This window comes from Cydia fagiglandana, chromosome 3 (assembly GCF_963556715.1).
Source record: "Cydia fagiglandana chromosome 3, ilCydFagi1.1, whole genome shotgun sequence".
NCBI lineage: Eukaryota > Metazoa > Arthropoda > Insecta > Lepidoptera > Tortricidae > Cydia > Cydia fagiglandana.
Window position 1 is genome coordinate 3,712,612 of NC_085934.1, and position 24,564 is coordinate 3,737,175.

The following is a 24,564-nucleotide window of genomic DNA, read 5'->3' on the forward strand; positions in this document are numbered from 1 at the left end:
TGGATGGGTGACCTTTTTTTTTGCATTATGGTACGGAACCCTTCGTGCGCGAGTCCGACTCGCACTTGCCCGGTTTTTTTTCATGCAGGTAGTTGTTACTATTGTTTCAACATATCATGGTGGGTATTTCACATATTGTGAGAAAAATGTCCTGCCCTCTCTTATGTTGACAAAAATAGTCATGAAATGATATCTACCTAAAGATAAAAAAGTCAAACATGATAAAAATGCAGCTGTGGTAGGTGTAAAGTATAATTTATTTGAGCACTTCACTAAAGATAAGACATCTTAACCTAGAATATGAAACAATCTTAATCTAGAATATACAACAAAAGTTGAAGATACAGTCTTGTACAGTTTGTTTACAGATAATTTACTTCTAAACTAACCATTAGTCAAGATAATACTGAACCAATTAGGACAAGGCAAAGTGTGACAGGTATAACCGATAACTGTCGAAAATCACTAGATTTTTTATGTATTCCCATTTGTCCCCGCCACCATTTGTACAGTTTGTTTACAGATAATTTACTTCTAAACTAACCATTAGTCAAGATAATACTGAACCAATTAGGACAAGGCAAAGTGTGACAGGTATAACAGATAACTGTCGAAAACACGTCGAAAATCACTAGATTTTTTATGTATTCCCATTTGTCCCCACCACCATGAAGACAAGTGGGGACAGATGGAAATGATTCATATGCATGCAACTTTTCCTATATATACCTGGTGGGTATAATTGGGAATAGACCCGATTTTTCTCTATTCAAAAAGATCTAAAATTTTAAAATAGCTTCTGATGAGAAACTTTTGGATGCCAACTTTGGATAGCATATAAAATTAAGTTAGTGAGTAGAATATATTTAATTTTATGCTATAATATCTTAGGGAAATATATTTATGGCACCCATGTTAAAATGGCATAAATTGCCTTACAAAATATGGTTTTCAACTAACTATACTAAGTTATACATTAAGGATGAACACAATTTATTTGATGATTTAAATGCTACTTGGGAAATCTTGAGGAAGTCAAGGGATTCCAGGCCAGGGAAGACCAATTCTTGCAATTTTATTAGTAACAATAATTACTTATATTGCAAGTTACATTATGAATCACTTTTAGTACCAGTCTTTTGGCAAGATATGGATTATTTTTCAAAAGTAGTTATAACAATACAATTTTCTATGTAAAAATTTGAATTTCGTTAATAGGTCATGTTGATGATGATATGAATTGATATTCCATTTAAGACATTCAAATTATGCAGTATCTATGTGAATCGGGTCATATTTTCGCTCTTTTTTGCACAAAATAGGGTAGCACATAGAAAAGTAATAGAAGCTCATTCCCCCGAGTATCACACCTAAAATAATTACCACGATGCCCCAGGCGGACACGCCGAGGCCACGGCTCGCGGCCTGTCCGGGAACGCCGGTAGTCGTGCCCTGCACGAACATGGGGTTCTTCACTGGTTTACCTCCAACAGGTTTTCCAGAGCCGCCGTAAGTGCCATATGCCTCGCATGATAATAATATATTCAATGCTGAAAAAAAACAAGGTAATATTAACAATGTATACCTAGTAACCCAAATCACAAATTGTACTGTGCAGATATTCATAGATAGGTCCATTAACTTACCGAGTAGAAGTAGGGTGAGGCGAAGGAATAAACTCATCATTATTATGATACGGGTTTCAATTTCCTGCCGAGTCCCGGTAGTAATAACACGCGATAGACAAAAAATATTATGGCAGTAGAAAGTTCAATGAAGACACAGTATAGAAGTCTTCATTCACAATTTCTAAGAACTCCAGCGAATGCGTTAATATTTAGTACTTGCATCGAACTACAACATTAAAATAAAAATATCGCCCGCGTCCAAACAAGCGAAAAGATCTCAATTGACTAATTAAATTGAACGAATCCTGGTGAATGACAGCTATTTAAGAACGAACGAATCCAAATGTCAAATTACTATAGTGATGTATCATTGTTATCATAGACATAATATATATATAGACGTAGTCTCAGCGAGCTGTCACTGTTGCCACTTTTGTTTAGTGTACGATTAACAATGAGGCCCACGTTGCTGTAGCCATGTCGATAAAGTCATATCGATAAACTATCGACATTTCTTGCAATTTTAATTTTACTTCAAAGACTTAACGATACCTAAAATGACCAAAAACGCTTTTATTCTTTATTGTGGTTATCAGATCACAATTTTATAGTCACGCCCCAGCAGGGAACCAAGGGAAAGTTCAGATATTTAATTAAAATACATAAATACCTCCTAAAATAGGTGTTCCGCAATAATTGAATTATATTATTATATTATAATATATTCATTATCCATTAGCATTTCAATAATGTTTATGTTTAACGAAGATATTGAAGCTTCAATTAATCGCTATTACGTTCCGCTGTGTAGCGTTTATCGATATATAACCATGGACTCTCTACGTCCGTGTATATAACATGATTAACATCGACTTTTCACATCCCTAAAAGAGCACACATATACGCTTTTACGCACACATACACAGGGTGGGCGCATCAAGAAAGGCAACACTTGATTTGAAGTCCGCCTTGTCAACAGTATGGTTGTCCTTTTTTGACAAACGGCATTTTAAAAGAGCGAGGTGAGAGAAATGATACTAGTTGCTGCGTCGTGAAAGAGAACAGAAAAGGTTGGGCCCTTGATTGTTATGGCCAATTCCGGTTTTTTTCCAGCTATCGATTCTGGATTCAAACTAATAGTAATCGATTATATTTGTTATATGGCAACACTAAATATTACAACGTATTTCCTCTAAAGTGCTGGCGTGTACTTCCGCTGAATTGTCAAACATACATTGTCAGTGGCAGTGGGGAAAAATGTTACCGGCGATGGCTAAATTACAATTTTGCTTTATATTTTTGATCTACGTAATCATCCAATGTAGAAGCGCGACAGTGGATACAATCACCAACGATATAAAAATCAAGAATGTAGACAGAACAATTGACATCTCATCGCAACTCGTGAAAATTTCATCGAAAATAACGTTGGAGAATGCGGGCTCTTCGCCGGTGAAGCAATTCCTGCTCGCCTCTGAACGTTCGGCCAAGAATAATATTGCATTTGTCGGTGCTAAAGATAGTAATAACAAAGATCTTCGTGTTACCGAGACTACAGTAAAAGGTTATGATAACGTAAAGTTCTGGCGTGTCGAGCTCAAAGAGGCGATCAACGCCGGCTCTAGCGCGGTCATTAACACCGAAGCAGTGCTCACTAAGGCCCTGCTCCCATATCCGACCGCTATCACGCAAGCCGAGGATCAACTAGTCAAGTATCACGGTAATCTGCATTTCTACTCGCCTTACGCCGTCGCATCACAAAAAACCGTTGTTATATTAAACACAAAGAGTGTGGAGTCTTTCACAAAGGTGAAGCCTTTCGTGCAACAGGACGGCAACATCATTTACGGCCCTTACACCAATGTTGCTGCGTTCAGCGACAAGGAGTTGAGCATTCATTACAAGAACAACTCTCCTTTCTTAACCGTGAGGCGCGTGGAGCGTCTTATAGAGGTATCCCATTGGGGCAACATTGCTGTCGAGGAAGTCATTGAGATTGAGCACACCGGAGCTCAATTGAAGGGACCATTCTCACGCTATGACTACCAGCAGGACCACCACAGTGGCCCCGCTAGTGTTCGCTCCTACAAGACCTTTCTCCCTGCTTCAGCCTCCGATGTCTACTACCGTGATACCAATGGCAACATCTCCACCTCCAACATGAAAGTCAAGAAAGATTCCGTAGAACTAGATCTGAGACCGAGATACCCTCTTTTTGGTGGTTGGAGGAGCCATTACACTTTAGGATACAATGTGCCTAGCTATGAATACCTCTACCAGTATGGTAATGAGTATTTGTTGAAAATGAGAGTCATTGACCACATTTTTGACGACATGCAGGTTGATGAGGTAGTCACAAAGATTATTTTGCCGGAAGGTTCTAATAACATTAAACTGAACATCCCATACTCGGTAACTAGACTGGCCGATACTCTTCACTATACTTATTTGGACACCAAGGGTCGTCCGGTGGTCACATTCTCAAAGAAGAATGTTGTTGAGAACCATATCCAAGATTTCCAACTGCGGTACACATTCCCGCGTATCCTCATGTTACAGGAACCTCTGCTGGTCGTCGGGTTCCTTTACATGCTATTCCTATGTGTAATTATTTATGTAAGATTAGATTTCTCTATCCATAAGTCTGAACACCCTCATAAGGACTAATTAATATATCAAGTTATTTGTATAACTATTTATAATTTGAATGCATCTAGTTCACTTGCATTTTATGTGATTGTGTGAAGAATACATTTAAATAAAGATGTTTTTATAATAATTGTTTTATTTAGTCTGCTTAGGTACAAATTATATAGGCCCCCCCCCCCCACATCTAGCGTCTTTCGAGCGTCGGCGTCTGGTCAGCGCTATGGATAAAGACGTCGCTGCGCAGTTGCGTCGAAGTTGCGAAGTTGCGTCGAGCGCGGCCATACATTTGTAGACGCCGACGCTCGAAAGACGCTAGATGTGGGGGGGCCCATACATAGGCTGATAATTTTTAAGAAGAAATATGTAGTTACACAGCTGCTACTAAGTATACATTGAGACAGAATTCATACACTCAATAACAGAGACAAACACAAAATAAAATTAACAGCATTTAAAAGTATTTCAATAATTTATACATTTGAGCTTATGTTGCAACTCTTTGAAAATGGAGTATTCACAAATTAGGAACAACTATGAACCATATAAAAGCTAAGACAACACAGTGTGCTTATATAGGATAAATAAACCGAAACATCTATGTGACAAAACCATTCATTTCAGAATAACTACATAAACAGTGTCCCTTTTTAGGGTTCCGTACCCAAAGGGTAAAATGGGACCCTATTACTAAGACTCCGCTGTCCGTCCGTCCGTCTGTCACCAGGCTGTATCTCACGAACCGTGACAGTTAAGACAGTTGAAATTTTCACAGATGATGTATTTCTGTTGCCGCTATAACAACAAATACAAAGTTAAGCAACGTCGGGCGTGGTCAGTACTTGGATGGGTGACCGTTTTCTTTTTTCATTTTTTCCGTTTTTTTTTTGCTTTATGGTACGGAACCCTTCGTGCGCGAGTCCGACTCGCACTTGCCCGGTTTTTCGTTATTGCAACAGATTGAGTAGGTAAGTACAATTTTATTATACTGACTGATATTGGATTAGAAAGCTAAACCATTATATCTTCCTACTTCTAAAGAAGTTAGTGTTGCTTATAATATATTAAATTTACACCATATTATGTCCATAATCCCTACAAGCTCTGAATAAGGACAAAAGTATGATAAAATATTCTCCATGTTCAAATCCATAGCACCACTCTCCTACAGTTAATGTTGACCATTTAGTTTGGCATTTTGTCTCTCCTAGGCAAGTTGTTTTTTGGTCCTTCGAACCAGATTACTAGAAAAGTTTAGTGTAATGTAAGCACATGTAAAGTATTACCAACTTTATTTCTATTGCAACGTATCTAGGCGTTTCGATTAAAATAGACAGTTGCTTTCTTTTTTCGCAGGCATACCTAGTAGTGTCCGACCGAAACATGTTTTTTTGCCGAAACCGAAACCGAATGTTCGGCTTTGGCCCCAGTTTCGGCCGAAACCGATACCGAAACCGAACCTTTTGTAGACTTGTGAAAACCGTTGAAAATTTCACAAAACCGCTTTTAGAGGAGAGGCCAATTCGTAGAAATTACCTTATATACAATTTTCGTAGGACCGAAAAGGTTTATACCGGGTTGGACTAAAGCAAAGGGGATGCAGCACTTACTTACTAGACATAGTATAGAGTACTATAGAGAATATTCACAGTCATTTTGTATAAAATTTAGACTAATCCATTCAGCCATTTTCAATTTAGAGCAGTTCAAATTCAACTCTGGATTGACAAATTATTGAAAGTTTTCTAATAATTTGTTAGGCCAAGTGGTGAACATGTTAGACTATGTTATAAATTTGTAATCTACTCACAACGCCCTTACATTTGGTACCCCACATGGTATGTTTAAAAGAAAATAGTTTACGATTTTGTACTGCCGACTTTATGACGTCATAGAAACACATTCCACCACTTTATGAAGCGACAACATGCATTTTGATAATCAGTAGACCATGCTGATTCCAACAATACCACTTGTCGGTATAAACCTTTATAGTCCTACGAAAGTTGCTATTCTTCAACTTGGCCACTCCACTAGTTATACACATTAAGACTGCGTCGCCCGTCCAGTGACGCCTTGATTAGGGGAATTGTGTTTTATCATAAATCGATCAGTATATTAATATTGTTGTCCTACTTGTTCCCCAACTTTTGATCTTTGTCACATGTTTAGTTTCATAGTACGAAGTACCAATTCGTAAGTTTCGGCCAGGCCGAAAGTTTCGGCCGTTTTTTGGCCGAAACCGAAACAACAGCCGAAACATGATTTTTTGGCCGAAACTGGCCGAAACCGAAACCGAACCTTCGGTCGGACACTAATACCTAGTAAAAGTCAATTTCGCGAAAACATTACTTTTATAAAACTCAACTGGTACTATTAATAGATCATACGGATTTCACAGTTATATTGAAACTAAAGACCGGCAACACACACACACAACACGCACGCGGTGTGTCGTCTCTCATAAGGATCTGTATACTACAACGCCACACGCGCACGCGCGGCCTTAAAAGGGTAGAAACGTAACCTAATCTACTCCGCCACTATACCATACTCAGACAACTTAAACCTAAGCACGACAGGGGCGCTAGTACAAGGCAGGATGGCTAGCTCCGTGACCACGGCGGTGACTAGGCTGGGTGGTGTGACGTCATACATGAGGTTCAGCGGCGTCAGGTTGGGGTTGTTGCGCCAGTCCTTCAGGGGCGAGTCAGGGTCGGATTTGTCGATCAGGTCGTCGGGGTCGCCTGGCCAAAAATATATTTGTTGGTTAAAAAAATAAGATTTAAGGCCCCCCCCACATCTGGTCAGCGCTATGCAAAATGACGTCGCTGCGCAGTTGCGTCGACGTTGCGTCGAGCAGCGGCCATAGAGTTGTAGACGCCGACGCTCGAAAGACGCTAGATGTGGGGGGGCCCTAAAATGCATCAACAGAGCATAGTAGTTTGTGTGTGTTGTGTTGGTTGTTTGTGTGTGTGAATTAATTGACATAATTTGGGATGGTTAAAATTTTAAATCACGGTAATTGAGAAATTGTTGAGTGAGAGTTATACCCTAAGGCCCAGCCATACAAATGAAAAAAAAAAACACCTAAGATAATGCGGGAAATAGAGTAGATTTTACATACCTACTTTGTTTCAATACTGAACGAAACAAAACAAATGCAACTCTGTTCCAATTGAATATGACTTAAATTTAAATTTCAAGTACTAGGTAGGACCTTGGGCCTTAGTAGGATACATATAGTTTGTTTCTTTTATGGCTCCTCTACACGATGGGCCAATGCCATCCACTCCAGGGGACGCAGCCATGCGGCAGAATGAGATAGCAATATCACTTGCTCTCTCTAACGTATAAATACGTCCCTTGGATTGGAGTGGCCGGCGTTGGCCCATCGTGTAGAGGAGCCATTACTCGTAAGTTGTAATACGAGTAGTTTACGATCTAGGTTAATGATTAGGTATCTAATTAAACCTAGGGAAATTTAAATGGTTATGTGCACCGGCCGGCTTATCGCTAAGAACGATAATAACAGCGGTTTAGTACAGTCGCCATCAGATATATCGGAGCGGCCAAGATGCTCACAATCATCTGAACACACTATTGTCAAGGCGTTAGAGTGCGTGTTCAGATATTGTGAACACCTTGGCCGCTCCGATATATCTGATGGCGACTGTAGTAGTAAAATACTTTCTTGCAAAAAACAAGTATATAACACACAAAAAATACAATAAATGGACGGAAATTTAAGAGGTTTCAATTGTAAGTGGTCTTAAGTTTAGTTAGTTACTTGTAGTGTTTAATTTATTTAAGTGAGGTAGTGTGAACATGTTTATCTCCAATCGTTTTCTTTTCTTATAGCGACTCACTCATGCATACTCGTCAGTCGTCAATACCATGCGGCAGCTATTACCACAGATGGGGGCCTGAAGACCTTGACGGCATTCACCAGCGATACTATGAGTTTTTGTATGTCACAAGGGTCTCTTAACAAAAAAAAACTGTTATATTTGCCGAGACAGGTCGAGAACGAGTGTGTACTCTTCTTCGTCTCGCCTTGCGCTTCTCCGATCGGATCGGAGCGGTGCCGAGACTCTCGGCGAGAGGCTATATCTACGAGTGTGTACAGTCAGCAGCAGAAGTTGCCAAGCGGGCGAGGTGTTCAAAATTATCTCGACGCGACTTTATCGTTAAGAGAATAAGAGCGTGTCAAGGTAATTTTAAACCCGCTTAGCAACTTCTGGTGCTGAGTGTGCAGCCGGCATCATAGTCACCTAGCTCGTTGTGGTCAGCGGGCGCGGCCTGCACCCGGGCGGACACCTTGTGCGTCTCGGCGGCCACCAGCACGGGCACGTTCCTCGCCCGCGCCAGCAGCGCCAGCTGCGCCGTGCCCAGCGCGCCGCGCACCGACCCGTCCGCCAGCAGCGCCTGCGCGCCGAACAGGACCTTACTTATCTGTCAACAAAACGATCGATCGGAACCCGTTTATCATAGCAGAAGACCTAAATAAAAAAACCGGGCAAGTGCGAGTCGGACTCGCGCACGCAGGGTTCCGTACCATAATGCAAAATACGGCAGAAAAAAAAACGCTCACCCATCCAAGTACTGACCCCGCCCGACGTTGCTTAACTTCGGTCAAAAATCACGTTTATTGTATGGGAGCCCCACTTAAATCTTTATTTTATTCTGTTTTTAGTATTTGTTGTTATAGCGGCAACAAAAATACATCATCTGTGAAAATTTCAACTGTCTAGCTATCACGATTCGTGAGATACAGCCTGGTGACAGACGGACGGACGGACGGACAGCAGAGTCTTAGTAATAGGGTCCCGGGTAAAACACTTTGGGTACGGAACCCTAAAAACTGAACGTCAACATTTTTTTGTCTCCTTTCCAGTTCCTTCATTGCTGAGGATCGCTATAATCACATGTGATTTGCAACAGCTTAACAGCCTTCCACCATCTCATATTCCGTAAACACGTTTGCCATTCATGCGTACTAAAATCATGTAACTTCTCCACATTATGCATAGGAGATCGCATAACAAGTCCGGAGAATCTTAGGTTTATATATGAAAAGTAACCGCTATTTGAAACTTTTTCTTTACTGTGCCGATCGATTATTTTAGTTAAAACTACTCATACATTAAAACTGACAAAAATTGACATTTTAATTAGTGTCCGACCGCAGGTTCGGTTTCCGTTTCGGTTTCGGCCAGTTTCGGCCAAAAAATCATGTTTCGGCTGCAGTTTCGGTTTCGGCCAAAAAACGGCCGAACCTTTCGGCCGGGCCGAAACTTACGAAATGGTATTTCGGACAAAGACCAAAAGTTGGGGAATAAGTAGGACAACAATATTAATATCTACATATACTGATTCATGTATAGGTACAGAAATTAATTGGTTTATTATAAAACACAATTCCACTAATGAGGGCGCCACTGGACGGCCGACGCAGTCTTAAGAGGCTGTCAATACCTATAACGCGTACACTGTCTAATTGTATCGGAGTGAATAATATAGCACTGTCGATGTCGCATGTTATGGGCCCTGGGCAAGAGAATAATAAGAAAACTCATCATCTTCCTCGCGTAATCCCGGATTTTTTGCCGAGCCGTGGCAATGGGAATGGGAGCCTGGGGTCCAATAGACAACTAATCCCAAGAATTGGTGTAGGCACTAGTTTTTACGAAAGCGACTGCCATCAGACTTACCTTCTAACCCAGAGAGTAAAGTAGGCCTTATCAGGACTAGTCCGGCTTCCTCACGATGTTTTTCCTTCACCGAAAAGCAAATAGTAAATATCAAATGATCAATCAATCAATCAATCATTTATTTATTTGCAGATAAAACATGGTAGGTACAATGCATGCAAATACAATTATATTAACATTACATCACCGGTAATGTCAAAATTAAAATTAATTACAAAAATCAAAAGAATAAAAATCCATTACAATTAAAATCATACTAAGAGATAAATTATATATATATTAAATGTCAGTTAATTAGTTTACCAATAAAATTAAGAAAATAAGTTAAAACAGAAGAAGTACAAAAAGAGAATACATAATCAGAGTAAAAATATAAAAACAAATATTAATTTAATCTAAAGCTCTAGCAAAGTATTCTTTAATGGAATAATAGGGCTTACTAATAAAATATTGTTTCAGTTTTCTTTCAAATGTTTTAAAATCCTGGCATTCCTTTATTTCCCTATCTAATTTATTATACACCCTTACTGCGGTGTTGTTTAAACTCTTGTCAAAATATCGAAAATTACTTTTAATTACTAACATGTCATCTCTATTTCTAAAATTACTGCGAACATTCTGTCTGGCTGTTTTGAATTGGTCTTTATTTTTAAAAACATATAGGCATATGGAGTAAAGGTAAAGAGAAATAGCTGTTAAAATTTTATGCTGTATAAATATCAATCTATGCGTGTCAGGTACATCTGAACACCCTACAAGAAACCTTAGAGGCTTTTTCTGTTTTATGAGCACATCTTGTATGTTTATGCCATTGCCCCATACTTCTATGCAGTACCTCATAATGCTCTCGAAATATGCATAATAAACCATTTTTAGAGTATTACTGTCTGCAAAACTGGATAAGCTCTTTAGAGCATAACAAGCACTGGCCAGCCTGTTGGAGACTTTTTCAGTTTGTTTGTGCCATCTTAAAAATGGGTCTAATTCAACACCTAGAAATGTAATGCAGTCTGATTTTGTAATAGGGATGTTACAAATAGGATCTGCGCTATTAAACCCACGACGAAATATCATGTAAAAACTTTTATCATAGTTCATTTTTAAACAGTTAGCCGAGAACCACTTACACAAATCTGACCAGCATTTTTGCATTTTCATATTTAATTCATATTCAGTGCGAGCTTTAATAATGATGCTGGTATCGTCAGCATAAAGATACGGTGTTCCAGTGGTAATACAGTGTGGTAAATCATTTATGAATATAATAAAAAGTAGAGGGCCCAATACAGATCCTTGTGGAACGCCGTATTTTATGATAGTTTCATCCGATTGAAATATACTCTGGGTTTTTCTGATCTCTACATACTGTGAACGTTTAGTGAGGTATGAATTTATCAGTTTCCAAGCCATACCACGTACACCGTATAATTCAAGTTTTGTGAGGAGTATTCCGTGATATTTCGTATGTACGAGTATATAGTTCCTAAAAACTTTTGCGGCGAACGTCGAACGTCGACGAAACTGCGGTCTCGCTTTTTAATACATTGAACATTGGTTGTGTTTTAATTCAATAATACACTTTATAGTTATAAGAGTAACTGTTTATTAAAAACTTCTGAGTGTAACACAGGACCACAGATAGCATAGTGTACTTAACCACAGATACACAACACCTCCCCTACCAGTCTAGCAGCTGCCTAGGTCTTACCTCACGACCGCTTCTAGTCTGGTAATATTTTGGTACAGGTTCATTATCTCTTACATTATTATCATTAAAGTTATTTAACAAATCACTATTCATTTTATTGTTACCATTTTTTCCTACATCCTTAGTATTAATCCTTAGTATTAGTTCTAATTCAACACCTAGAAATGTAATGCAGTCTGATTTTGTAATAGGGATGTTACAAATAGGATCTGCGCTATTAAACCCACGACGAAATATCATGTAAAAACTTTTATCATAGTTCATTTTTAAACAGTTAGCCGAGAACCACTTACACAAATCTGACCAGCATTTTTGCATTTTCATATTTAATTCATATTCAGTGCGAGCTTTAATAATGATGCTGGTATCGTCAGCATAAAGATACGGTGTTCCAGTGGTAATACAGTGTGGTAAATCATTTATGAATATAATAAAAAGTAGAGGGCCCAATACAGATCCTTGTGGAACGCCGTATTTTATGATAGTTTCATCCGATTGAAATATACTCTGGGTTTTTCTGATCTCTACATACTGTGAACGTTTAGTGAGGTATGAATTTATCAGTTTCCAAGCCATACCACGTACACCGTATAATTCAAGTTTTGTGAGGAGTATTCCGTGATATTTCGTATGTACGAGTATATAGTTCCTAAAAACTTTTGCGGCGAACGTCGAACGTCGACGAAACTGCGGTCTCGCTTTTTAATACATTGAACATTGGTTGTGTTTTAATTCAATAATACACTTTATAGTTATAAGAGTAACTGTTTATTAAAAACTTCTGAGTGTAACACAGGACCACAGATAGCATAGTGTACTTAACCACAGATACACAACACCTCCCCTACCAGTCTAGCAGCTGCCTAGGTCTTACCTCACGACCGCTTCTAGTCTGGTAATATTTTGGTACAGGTTCATTATCTCTTACATTATTATCATTAAAGTTATTTAACAAATCACTATTCATTTTATTGTTACCATTTTTTCCTACATCCTTAGTATTAGTTTTATCATCTATATGAACATCATCATCATCATCAATAAAAGGTGACCCATCGCTGAAGTTTCTGCTTAGAGATGTAACATTGGTGAAAGACTTTTTAAGATGATGAGTACTGCGTCTAAAAGGTCTGGATGAACTGTCTTTAGTGATCCAATATGATCTTGGTTCTTTACACTTACCCAGTATAATTCCTTTTTTCCAGTAGTCATCATTTTTTGTTTTGTACACAATATGGTCTCCCTTTTGAAATACAGTTTCATTTTTCTTAACATGTCTGTCATGAATACTTTTAGTAATTGATTGCCTTAACTTTAACAACTTATAAATTTCTTTAACAACCTTTGGTTCCAATGCTTGTCCATTAGTGGGAACATTGGTTCTGATACATCTACTGTTTAGTATTTGTGACGGAGAGTATTTCAGTCCAGACAACGGAGTGTTATTATAACTCATAATAAAGTCTCGGTAGTCTGCTCTATCCTCTGAAGCTTTTTTTAGTAAGTTTTTTGCAATATTAACAGCTTTTTCTGCCATTCCATTGCTTCTAGGATAATGCGGACTACTGGTTATTATTGTAATATCTTTAGACTTATAATAGCTAATACATTCCTGAGATTTAAATGGATTGTTATCCGCAATGATTTCTACTGGATATCCAAATCTTGTAAACACTTCTTGCATGGCATCAATTACAGATTTCGAGGTTTTATTAGTAAGAGGCCTAACTTCTAGCCAATGAGAAAAATAATCAACAATGACTAAGTATGATTTACCTGCAAACTCTAAAATGTCTGTGCCTACTTTGTAATATCTATATTTTGGAATTTTATGAGGTAATAATGGCTCATGTGAATTAGATGAACTGAACTTTTCACAAGTTCGGCACTTCTCAATAAACTCTTTGATATCCAATGCTTGTTTTGGCCAGTAGAAAAGTTGCCTGGCTTTCTGAATAGACTTGCTAATACCACTGTGACCTTCATGTACACATTTAAGTACATACTGTATTAAACTCTCTGGTACAATTATTTTATTATCAAGAAAGATGAGGCCCGATTCAACATAAATTTTATATCTGAGTTTAAAATATGGAAGGCATTTTTTTGACAGTTTTTTCTCATCTGGCCATCCGTCATAGTAGTATTTATATATTTCTTTAAGAGTTAAGTCGCGACTTGTTTCCAGTTTAAATTGAGCCTTTCTTTCCTCACTCATAGGTAAATGAACAGATACAGAATGTACCATTTCTAACATCTGAGGATCATTATCGGTTATTTTTAAACTGTTTCTTGACAACATATCAGCAAAATGTATTTCTTTGCCTGGCACATATTTAAGTTCTAAACTATAGTTTAAGAGCTTCAGACAAAGTCTTCTTAAACGTGGTGATCCTACTTTACTAATTGGTTTAGACATTATTGCAAGTAGAGGCTTATGGTCAGTTTGAACTACAACATGTGATCCATAAATATATTTATGGAACTTTTGAGTTGTGAAATATATTGACAATAATTCTTTTTCAGTCTGGCTGTAATTCAACTCGCAATCATTCATAGTTCTTGAAACACATGCTACAAGGTTTAACACATTATTTGGTCCTTGTTGAAACAGACAGCCACCGACTCCATTTTGAGAAGCGTCACATTGCAAAATTATCTGTTTTTGTGGGTTGAATGGACACAAAGCAGGAGCTTGAGATATTTTATTTTTTAGTTCTTTAAAAACTCTGGCATGCAATGGTAACCACTGAAATTAAATGTCTTTTCTAAGTAATTTACATAATGGTGCCATTAACTCAGCCATTTCAGGAACATAGCGTCTAACATAGTTGAAAGAACCAATTATTTGTTGTAATTGATCTTTATTAGTTGGTTCTTTTAATTTAATTAGTGACTCAACTCTTGCTTTGTCTACACTCATACCCGTTCCATTAAATATTTGGCCTACATACTTGACCTCAGATTGTTTATATTGTAGTTTATCTTTATTGAAGACTGCTCTAATTTCCCTGGCCTTGGCCAAAACTTTACTCACAGCTTCATTATGAATTTCCTCTGTCTCGCCCATTATTAAAATATCATCAAACCAAGTTATAACGTTTGGTATATCTCCAAAGTAGCCTTCAATTTGGTCCTGGAAAAGATCAGGTGAATTAGATAAGCCATATGGAAGTACTAAGTACCTAAAAACTCCAAAGGGTGTTGAAAAACAACATTTCCATGATGACTCATCTGTCAAAGGTATACAATGGAATGCTTCTGACAAATCAAATACACTGAACACTTTTTTGCCTTGCAACTTAGCAGCTATTTCTTCAACTGTCAGTAGAGTTTTTGGCTTCCTAACAATACTTTTATTGAGGTCTGAAGGATCTAAGCACAATCTTATTTTCTTATTTGGTTTCTCTACTATAACAAGTCTATTAATACAAGCAAGACTATCAATATCATCTACTTTAGCTATAGCACCCCTTTCCATTAATCTGTTCAATTCTATTTTTAAAGGTTCATACAATGTATAAGGAATTCTTGGTGCTGGATGACAGATCTGTTCATGGTCAACGGTAGGTATTGCACATTTTTTTGGAAACTTACCATGACCTTGGAAAACATCTATATTTTCTTTTATAAAGTCCTCTTTTAGAGTCCCATCTTCAGCTTCATCAACACTGTAAATTCGCTTTACTAGTTTTAAAGCTTCACAACCTGGCAGTCCTAATATCATTGACTTGCAATCTAAAACTCTGAAGTCTTCATAACACTCTCGTTCCCTGTATTTGCAATGGAGACGGATCTTTCCAATGGCTTTGACTTTTGTACCATCAAACGCTTCTAAGGTACTTGTTGGTCTGAGCGCCTCACTAGATTTAAGTTCTTTGAAGATTTTTGTTGGCATGATACTTACTTCTGCGCCAGTATCAATTTTACAATATGTGCTCTTTCCATTGATGTTAATAAAGTCCATCCATTTATTTTTCCCTTTACTAGTAAGTGCACCACAAAATAAAGTGTCATCACCATCAGACTCCTCTGAATCTTCTTGAGTTGAATTAATTTTCTTGACTTTACAGCTGACTGCAAGGTGATTCGATTTTCCACATCTGGTGCATTTTTTCCCAAAGGCAGGACATTCTCGCAGCCCATGTTGAGTTTGACATCTCCTACATTGAAATAAGTATTTCTTCTGTACTTGATTTCTTTCTTTTGATTTCTTGACTACATCAATTTCTATTGTCGGGTTCATCTCCTGCACCTGTTGTTTGCTCATTTCTGAAGTGCGACAGTAGTTGGCTGCCTTTTCAAGTGTAAGGTTATCTAGTTTCAGCAAAGATTCTTGTACTGTTTTGTCTGATACTCCTTGCACTATTTTGTCCCTCAACAATTGATCCTCTATTGAATCTTTGTTTTGTTTATAGTTGTCGCGCCAAGCGCGATGTAAGTTGGTAAGTGGTATCAACCAGGACTACTTTGTCATGTGGCAACACTGGAGTCACTGACAGTTGACAGTTCCGATGGCGGGAAAAAGCACGATGGCGCCATTAGAGGAAAAATGAAGGTACGTGCAGGAGGCTTAGGACGGCGCTGGGTGTACTGAGTCGGTACATGGTGCGCCTCCAGGCGGTAACGGGAGCCTGCCCCGGTGAGTGTTTACACACATATTTATGCTTGTATAATCGACATCCTAGCTACATGGGAGTGGAACAAGGGGTTAACCAACGGTCCTTGGTTAACGTAGTTTCACTAAGACATAGTCCAATCTCGATATTGGACTGGGAAGCCCGGGCGGGGCTTTCCGGAGTGTGTATCGGAAGCACACAGGCAATAACGCATGTAGTACGGTCGGTTATGAGTTGGAGTATAAGGGCCGGATCTAGGGGGCAGGCATATGGAGGATCCCGAGGGGGCAACGCCCCCTCGTCCAGGTGGTGTGTAGGACACCAGGGTACTAGAAGGTAGTACCTAGTCTGGAGGCGACCGATCGTACAGGACGGGAGAGTCACTCTGGATAAGGCCAGTAGCCTGCACTCTCATATTGATACGAAACGTGCGATGCCAACTAAGTAAATGTACTGGTACATGTAACAGTGTGGTCGTAGGTGACCCCTTCTCCTACTCTCATGTAGCATGGTGTTATGTGTACTCATTTTATGATATTTTGTCGCCCAAGCGAATCTATACCCGATTGGATTCAGGCAAGTGTATTATACTTGGATGGGTATAGATGGCACGACAAAAATGGTGGAGATGATCTGGGATTTCTGATGATGGGAAGCCAGATTAGGTTTGGCTATTCCATCTGTAGATCCCTCTCGAAGGGCCTTGAAGCCAAGATTGTCAAATTAAGTTTTGAATGGGTTGAGCTCAAGGTACCGGTTGACGTATTTTCTTTTGAAAATATGTACGTAACTAATCATTATTTCTTTCACAGCATTCAACGAAGTTTATTAAAGAAATAAATAAAAAACTGAATGTTGTTTTAATTCTATAGTACTAAGTTAACCTTTCTTTCAACTTAGAGGTAAAAGGGTGCACCCTAGGCTAGATTAAGTACGACGGAATATTACATAATTGTTATAATTATACATTCGTTCTTGTGTAAAGTGTAATACTTAGTTCTAAGAATCTAGTCATAAGGTATTTTTTTTTGTGTTATGTTGGCCATCATACCTTTTATATGATTGTAACAGAATGGTTTATTCTTATCTATGCCCTTAAGGGTACGTTCGGATTTCAACATTTTATTTTCAGTAATATATGAACGAGCGCGGTAAAGAATGTCAGATGAAGGGCAATTAATAATTAATTTTCATTAATTCATTTACATATGATAATGTTTATTTCTAATTCACGTTTAAATAGTTTTACTATTTGGTAAATTTAACGATAAGTTAAAAAATCTTCCGGACGTGAATGAGAATTGGAACGCACCACTGCGCGCTGGCAACTCCTGCAAAACCCAACAAGAAAAAAAAAACCAACGAAGAAAAAACGGAATATTCGCGGCAAAGTTACTTTAGCGAGTGGCGTCTTGAAGTTTATTGTAAAAGTTTGTTATTTAGTGTGTCCGGCGATAAACCACAGTGTTGTGAGGATTGCGATCTCAGTTCTGGTAAAGGAAATCATTCCCAAAGCGAGTTGCAGCAATATTGCAGGTACGGATAAGTTGTAAATGTACTTGGTTGAGTCGCCATGACGCTGCCCGCTTTCCAGCGACAAGTTTATCTTCCAATTATCATCAAATATGTTAGATTCTTTTGTAAAATGTGGTAATATAGGTATTCCGTATACATTACAGCTGCACAAGGAAGTAGGGAATGTACCTGGCCAGTTTGAGACAAGTTTTGTGATCCATACGCTACGCGTATTCAATTCCGCCGTCCGGAGCGAAAAAAGAAAAGTTTGTACGGCAGCACGGTTTTCAGGGTGAGTTTAAACAATGGATACGTAATGATCTATGTATTTTGTTGGGAACTTTCGTCATGAAATCGCTGTACGAAACAAGCTGAAGAAAATAAATGGATGCACGGTAGTGGTTCCGCCAAGACGAATACTACCTACATTTTTGATTTAGTGATTTTATAAAAATATAATTTTGAATAGTCATGAATCTAGTCATGATGATTATTTGTACCTTAGACTGCAATGTAGGCTAACTAGCTGTGTTAATTAATTTCAGCTGTCACCATGGCAAGTTTGTACAGCCGGGTTCAACTGCGCCATGATAAATTAAAAAAGGTGACTGCGGACTCTCAAGCCCTCTGGGAGCAGTTGCAAGCAAAGGGAGCTGTCAGTGAAGAGGAGTTCACGGCAATCCACTTAAAATTGAAGCAATGCTTGGGGAGTTTTGAGAAGGAGTTATTCCAATACTTAAATGCTGTACCAGATGCGGATATTATTGAATTAACTCAGAATCAATTAGTGGCTGAAGATCTGCTGACGGACTTGGAAGTTGCATGGCAGATCTCCAAAAGACAGAAGGAAACCGTCAAGAAATCCAAACTGCCCGAACTAAGCCTTCCCTCCTTTTCGGGGGACAAGTTGAAGTGGTGTGAATTTTGGGACCGGTTTGCAGCTAATGTAGACCAAAGAGAGTTACAGGAATCTGAGAAACGAATGTACCTCCTGAGCTGCCTAAAGGGTTCGGCACTTGAAACTGTTTCGGGAATAGCGGCTACCAACGCGAACTACTCCGTTGCAGTGGAAACTTTGAAGCGGAGATATGGGTCAACTGACACTCTGATTGATGCACATTATACGGCGCTCAACAACCTCCAAAAGGCAGACTATACTAGTGCCAGCTGTCGGAGTGTCCTAGACAGTGTTGAACGGAATATCAGGGTGTTAGAGAAGCTCGGGGAACCAGTTGGAGGCAACCATTTAAGGGCATTAGTACTATCAAAATTCCCTGAACAGGTTATACGTGAGCACCACCTCATCGGTGAAGGTACTGACTTGATGGCCATCAGAAATAATTTAGATAGAATCATAACAGCTATGGAAAAGTCAGCACCAAGTACAGAGTACATTGCTGTGCCTGGCAGTAGCACAACTGAGGCGTTGCAAGTCCGTACAGAGGTGAGGCCTCAGAATGGCCGGAAAAGGAAACTTGCGGGAAATGCTGGAGCACCACCTTCAAAGCGCGCTAAGAGAGCATGCTTGTTCTGCAACCTGAAAGGACATGCTAGCAGGGACTGTCGCAAATACAGTACAGTTGAAGCTCGACAGAAGCAAGTAACGGGAAGATGTTTACACTGCCTCCGACGCAATCATGTGGCATCATCCTGCAAGCGCAAAGGCATGCTTCCGCTGTAAAGGGGACCATCTACTCTTATTCTGTCCCAATCCAGCCTCAGATGGTGAGAAACATGACATTTTAGAGAAATTCTCTTCAAAATCCTTGTGTGCTACTTCTAATAAACATACCCTTTTGCAGACCGCAGTGGCAACTCTTCAAAACCCTCAAACTAAGAAAAGTAACAAAGGCAGAGTCTTCATAGATTGCGGTAGTCAGCGGAGTTACATTACTCTGGCAGCTGCAAAAAAGTTAGGCCTGCCTACCCTTCAGGAAGACCTTCTACTCATTTTTACCTTCGGAGCTTCTGAACCTATGGAGACATCAACCCCCTCAACAACGGTCCAGATCCAGACGAAACGTGATGTTACCAAGCAGTTTACAGTGAACGTCGTACCAAGAATTACAGACAGAGTTCCGGTGACATCCTTCAAGTATCCTGGAGTCGACATTGTTGCTGATGATGATACAGTTGGAGAGGTTGTTGATGTACTCATCGGGAACGACTACTTTGGCGCTATCCTCACAGGAAGAAAGATCCAGGTGTCCGAAGACTTTTGGTTGTTGGATACAGATTTTGGATGGGTGCCTTCGGGGAAGCTTACTCCTGAAGAAAGAAGCGGAGTACTCTCAGTGGTCACATACTGTCAATGTCACACTCCTAGCTGCCCATATTTCAGCGAGCCAGATCTGCCTTTGAGAAACATAGACATAAGGTTCTTATGGTCATTAGAGAACCTAGGGATTACGGACTCTCCAAAAGCTACTAGACAAGAAGAAGCAGTTCGTCACTTCAATGAGACTGTGCAATATCAGGAAGGCCGGTACTTAGTGAAATGGCCCTGGATTGAGTACCCACCAGATTTGCCATCAAATTTTGGGTTGGCCTTAGGTCGACTGAAGAGTAACCTGAGAAGACTGGACGTGCAGTTGATTAAGGAGTACGACTTGATCCTGAAGGAACAACTTGACCTCGGAATTATAGAAGTCGTCGCTAGAGGGTCAGACTTGAACGGGGACCACCCAATCCACTACCTCGCCCACCATATGGTGAAACAAGATGGCGGCGGCAAGGGGAGGATAGTATACGACGCTAGTGCCAAAAGTACCGGACAGAAAAGCCTCAACGAGTGCCTTTACAGCGGACCTTCTATGTTAGAAGACCTAACGGCGTTACTTTTGAAGTTCCGTACTAAGAGGTATGGCATACTGGCTGATGTAGAAAAGGCGTTCCTACAAGTAGCACTTCAAGAGGATGATCGTGATGTCACAAGGTTCCTCTGGTTAAAGGACACAACCAAGGAAGCGACGGAGGACAACCTACTACTATATCTAAGGTTCTGCAGAGTACCATTCGGAGTTGTCGCGAGTCCATTCTTACTGACAGCAACTATCCGATATTACATAAGCCAGTCAAACAAGGCCTTGCTGAAACAAATCGCTGACAAATGCTATGTGGATAACCTAGTGACTGGAGCTGATAGCCTGCAGGAGGCTAAGCAGATCTATGAGCAAACTAGAACAGTGTTTGAACAGCTGTCCATGAATATGAGAGACTGGATCTCAAACAACCAGAGCTTTATGGACATGATACCAGAACGTCATAGGTCAGTCAAACATGGACAGGTTAAAGTGCTTGGACTTATGTGGAATGTCGAAGAAGACACGCTGAAACTGAATTTGACTGAGGATCACTTCAGCACAAATCCTCCGATTGACACAAAAAGAAAAGTTCTTCGGGCTCTAGCACGTGTGTATGACCCATGTGGTTTTGTATGCCCATTAATGTTGTCAATGAAGCTGATCTTCCAGAATATCTGTGAAAAGAAATGTAAATGGGATACAGAACTACCTACGGAAATGACACAGTCTGTGAAGAAAGTCATGGAAAGTCTGAAATCCATAGTGGAGACAGAGGTGCCTAGGTATATCGGGACAGATGTCTCAAGGAGTGATCTTAAATATCACTTGCACTGCTTCACAGATGCCTCCAAAGACGCTTATGCTGCCGTTATCTACCTTTAGGTGATTGAAAATGGACAAGGCAAATCAGTCTCGCTTTTGATGGCAAAATCACACGTGTCACAGACCAAAGACAAGGATGAATTAAAAATTCCCAAGTTAGAATTACTAGGATTTCTGATTGGAAGCAGACTCCTGAAATATGTAAGGAACAACCTTGATCTTGATATTGAGAAAGAATATTTGTGGTCAGATAGTTTGGTTGTACTTAGTTGGATGAGGTCGAACAAACTGCTCCCACCCTTTGTTGCCAACAGGGTAAACGAAATCAAGCGTGACCATCCTAACACAGAGATGTTCTACGTCCACACAAAAGCAAATCCTGCTGATATTGCTACGCGCCCAGAGCTGTTCGAAGAGAAAAGGCAACTTTGGTTTAACGGGCCGGAGTTTCTTGTCAACGAAGAATCATGCTGGCCCCAAAATAGACTCTATGAGGCACATCAGAACTTTCTTTCTGTTGGGGAGGTCCTGGGTGACGACCCAGGTGAGCCGACACAGGTAGTACCCATTGGTGATGACGCTGACCAGAGTGAGGACCAAGAGCAAGGAAGTCCCAGTGATCCCGTTGAACCAATGGATACCCAGGATTTGAGCGTACCTACAGAGAGTGGCGAATATCCTACTGATGGAAGCATGGAACTTGACAATCCTGAAAATCATAGTGAAGGAGACATCCAGCAGCAGACCATTGTTGCCAAAATAGTGTCCGAGATAAAAGATCTACAAAGAAAGCACTTCCAAGAAGAACTAGATGGTAAAAGGACTCATTTAGCACGAAACCTAGATCTCTTTGCCGATGTGGACGGCCTTCTTAGGTGCCGCGGACGTATGGCGAACACCACCTGGAGCTATGACATGAAGTATCCGATACTACTGCCAAAGAATTCTGAGTTCACTGACAGAATCATAAAAGAGACCCATGAGAGTAACTACCACGTCGGTGCTCCACATACATTGAGTATCATCAGGGAACGGTATTGGATACCCCAAGGGAAAGCCCAGGTGATGAAGGTGCTAAAGCGATGTACCCAGTGTGTCAAACATGGCGGCGGTCCATATCGTTTACCAGCCACACCGGCGCTGCCTCCAGAACGAGTAAATTACAACAGACCCTTTACTTACACTGGTGTTGATTATCTAGGGCCGCTATTCGTGAGTACCCAGACTGGTAAAGAGAAACGTTGGGTAGCGTTATTCACTTGTTTGACAGTACGAGCAATACATCTCGAGATCGTGAAGGACCTTTCGGCTGAAGAATGTCTACTAGCCTTGCGACGGTTTATAGCTGCTAGAAACAAACCACAACGGATGTACTCAGATAATGCAACTTGTTTTAAGTTGGTCGCTGCAATGGTACAACATCCATACTGCGTTAAGAATGACATACAGTGGAAATTCATATGTCAACTAGCACCGTGGCATGGAGGGTTTTACGAGCGGCTTGTGGCCTTAGTGAAGCATTGCCTTAAAAGAACCCTAGAAAAACACCTTCTCAATGATACCAGGTTACTGACGGTGATAAAGGAAGTGGAAACAGTGCTGAATTCAAGACCACTGACCAGAGTCGGTACAGATGTGGAACATGTTCTCTGCCCGGCAGATTTCTTAAGCCTAGGACAATGTTTGACTATGAGACCATCTGCTGCAGATATTCCGACTTGTAACACTGCTACAAAGAGTGACCTGTTTGAGAGCTGGAAGAGAGGATGCAATATCCTAGCAGAATTTAAGAGAATGTTCGTCATGCAGTATCTTGCTAGTCTGAGAGAGAGGTACAACAACTCACCCAAGCAGCCTAGAGTTAAATCTCATCGATCACCACAAGTAGGCGACCTTGTACAGGTTAAATCAGATCTCAAGAACAGAAACCTCTGGAAAGTGGGGAAGATCCACGAGCTGATCAAGGGAAGTGATGGTGAATGTAGAGTAGCGAGGGTCAAGGTTGACGATTCTACTTTAACACGTTCCATTGGCCATCTCTACCCTCTGGAGGTAGATGACGAGATGCCTGAAGTAGAACCTGTAGCGGGAGGCTCGGCTGAGATTGGAGAGGACAGCGGGGAGTTGGAAGTTCCAGACAGAGTGAATGATCACGTACCTGTGCTTGTTGAACAACTGGAGGTCGACGCGGATGATCTGGCTGAGTGTGACGTGACTAGTCACAATGATGTCCCACCACCAGAGGAACAGCCAGAGGAAAGAGACGTTGTCAGAAGCAAGCGGATCGCAGCCATTCGTGCCAGGGATAAAATCCTGGAGTGGACGCGACACCTGCTGGCCCTGCTGCATTAACCTTCATTGTTGTCCGGAGTGTCGCGCCAAGCGCGATGTAAGTTGGTAAGTGGTATCAACCAGGACTACTTTGTCATGTGGCAACACTGGAGTCACTGACAGTTGACAGTTCCGATGGCGGGAAAAAGCACGATGGCGCCATTCGAGGAAAAATGGAGGTACGTGCAGGAGGCATAGGACGGCGCTGGGTGTACTGAGTCGGTACATGGTGCGTCTCCACGCAGTAACGGGAGCCTGCCCCGGTGAGTGTTTACAAACATATTTATGCTTGTATAATCGACATCCTAGCTACATGGGAGTGGAACAAGGGGTTAACCAACGGTCCTTGGTTAACGTAGTTTCACTAAGACATAGTCCAATCTCGATATTGGACTGGGAAGCCCGGGCGGGGCTTTCCGGAGTGTGTATCGGAAGCACACAGGCAATAACGCATGTAGTACGGTCGGTTATGAGTTGGAGTATAAGGGCCGGATCTAGGGGGCAGGCATATGGAGGATCCCGAGGGGGCAACGCCCCCTCGTCCAGGTGGTGTGTAGGACACCAGGGTACTAGACGGTAGTACCTAGTCTGGAGGCGACCGATCGTACAGGACGGGAGAGTCACTCTGGATCAGGCCAGTAGCCTGCACTCTCATATTGATACGAAACGTGCGATGCCAACTCGGAAGTAAATGTACTTGTACATGTAACAGTGTGGTCGTAGGTGACCCCTTCTCCTACTCTCATGTAGCATGGTGTTATGTGTACTCATCTTATG

The 24,564-nt window shown here is 40.5% G+C and overlaps 4 protein-coding genes across 4 annotated transcripts in view; 1 reads left to right on the forward strand and 3 right to left on the reverse strand.

Moving 5' to 3' along the window:
- Window positions 1–532: 532 nt before the first annotated feature.
- Window positions 533–1,901, reverse strand: LOC134680503 (uncharacterized). Its single transcript, XM_063539628.1, has 2 exons — window positions 1,647–1,901; window positions 533–1,550 (listed from the first exon to the last, which is right to left on the reverse strand). Exons 1-2 carry the CDS (start codon window positions 1,684–1,686, stop codon window positions 1,267–1,269), a joined length of 324 nt encoding a protein of 107 aa, XP_063395698.1. The 5' UTR covers window positions 1,687–1,901; the 3' UTR covers window positions 533–1,266.
- Window positions 1,902–2,839: 938 nt separating this feature from the next.
- On the forward strand, window positions 2,840–4,407 carry LOC134679838 (dolichyl-diphosphooligosaccharide--protein glycosyltransferase subunit 1). Its single transcript, XM_063538741.1, has one exon. It carries the CDS (start codon window positions 2,886–2,888, stop codon window positions 4,293–4,295), a length of 1,410 nt encoding a protein of 469 aa, XP_063394811.1. The 5' UTR covers window positions 2,840–2,885; the 3' UTR covers window positions 4,296–4,407.
- Window positions 4,408–4,604: 197 nt separating this feature from the next.
- The window catches only part of LOC134679839 (translation initiation factor eIF2B subunit delta), a 33,254-nt gene continuing 13,294 nt past the window's right edge, over window positions 4,605–24,564 (reverse strand). Inside the window, exons 9-11 of the mRNA XM_063538742.1 lie at window positions 8,549–8,729; window positions 6,596–7,021; window positions 4,605–5,636 (exon numbers count right to left, since the gene is read on the reverse strand). Coding sequence (XP_063394812.1) covers window positions 6,807–7,021; window positions 8,549–8,729 — 396 coding nt within the window. The 3' untranslated portion in view covers window positions 4,605–5,636; window positions 6,596–6,806. The remainder of the gene's footprint in view (window positions 5,637–6,595; window positions 7,022–8,548; window positions 8,730–24,564) is intronic.
- LOC134679840 (uncharacterized) lies at window positions 14,536–15,780 on the reverse strand. Its single transcript, XM_063538743.1, has 2 exons — window positions 15,294–15,780; window positions 14,536–14,832 (listed from the first exon to the last, which is right to left on the reverse strand). The coding sequence occupies exons 1-2, from the start codon at window positions 15,661–15,663 to the stop codon at window positions 14,822–14,824; spliced, it is 381 nt and encodes a 126-aa protein (XP_063394813.1). The 5' UTR covers window positions 15,664–15,780; the 3' UTR covers window positions 14,536–14,821.

Coding starts and splice junctions, on each gene's coding strand:
- LOC134680503 (XM_063539628.1), bottom strand. CDS start 1,686: ATGATGAGTTTATTCCTTCGCCTCACCCTACTTCTACTCG. Junction 1,551..1,646: donor CCTCACCCTACTTCTACTCG/GTAAGTTAATGG, acceptor GTTTTTTTTCAG/CATTGAATATATTATTATCA.
- LOC134679838 (XM_063538741.1), top strand. CDS start 2,886: ATGTTACCGGCGATGGCTAAATTACAATTTTGCTTTATATTTTTGATC.
- LOC134679840 (XM_063538743.1), bottom strand. CDS start 15,663: ATGGACTTTATTAACATCAATGGAAAGAGCACATATTGTAAAATTGAT.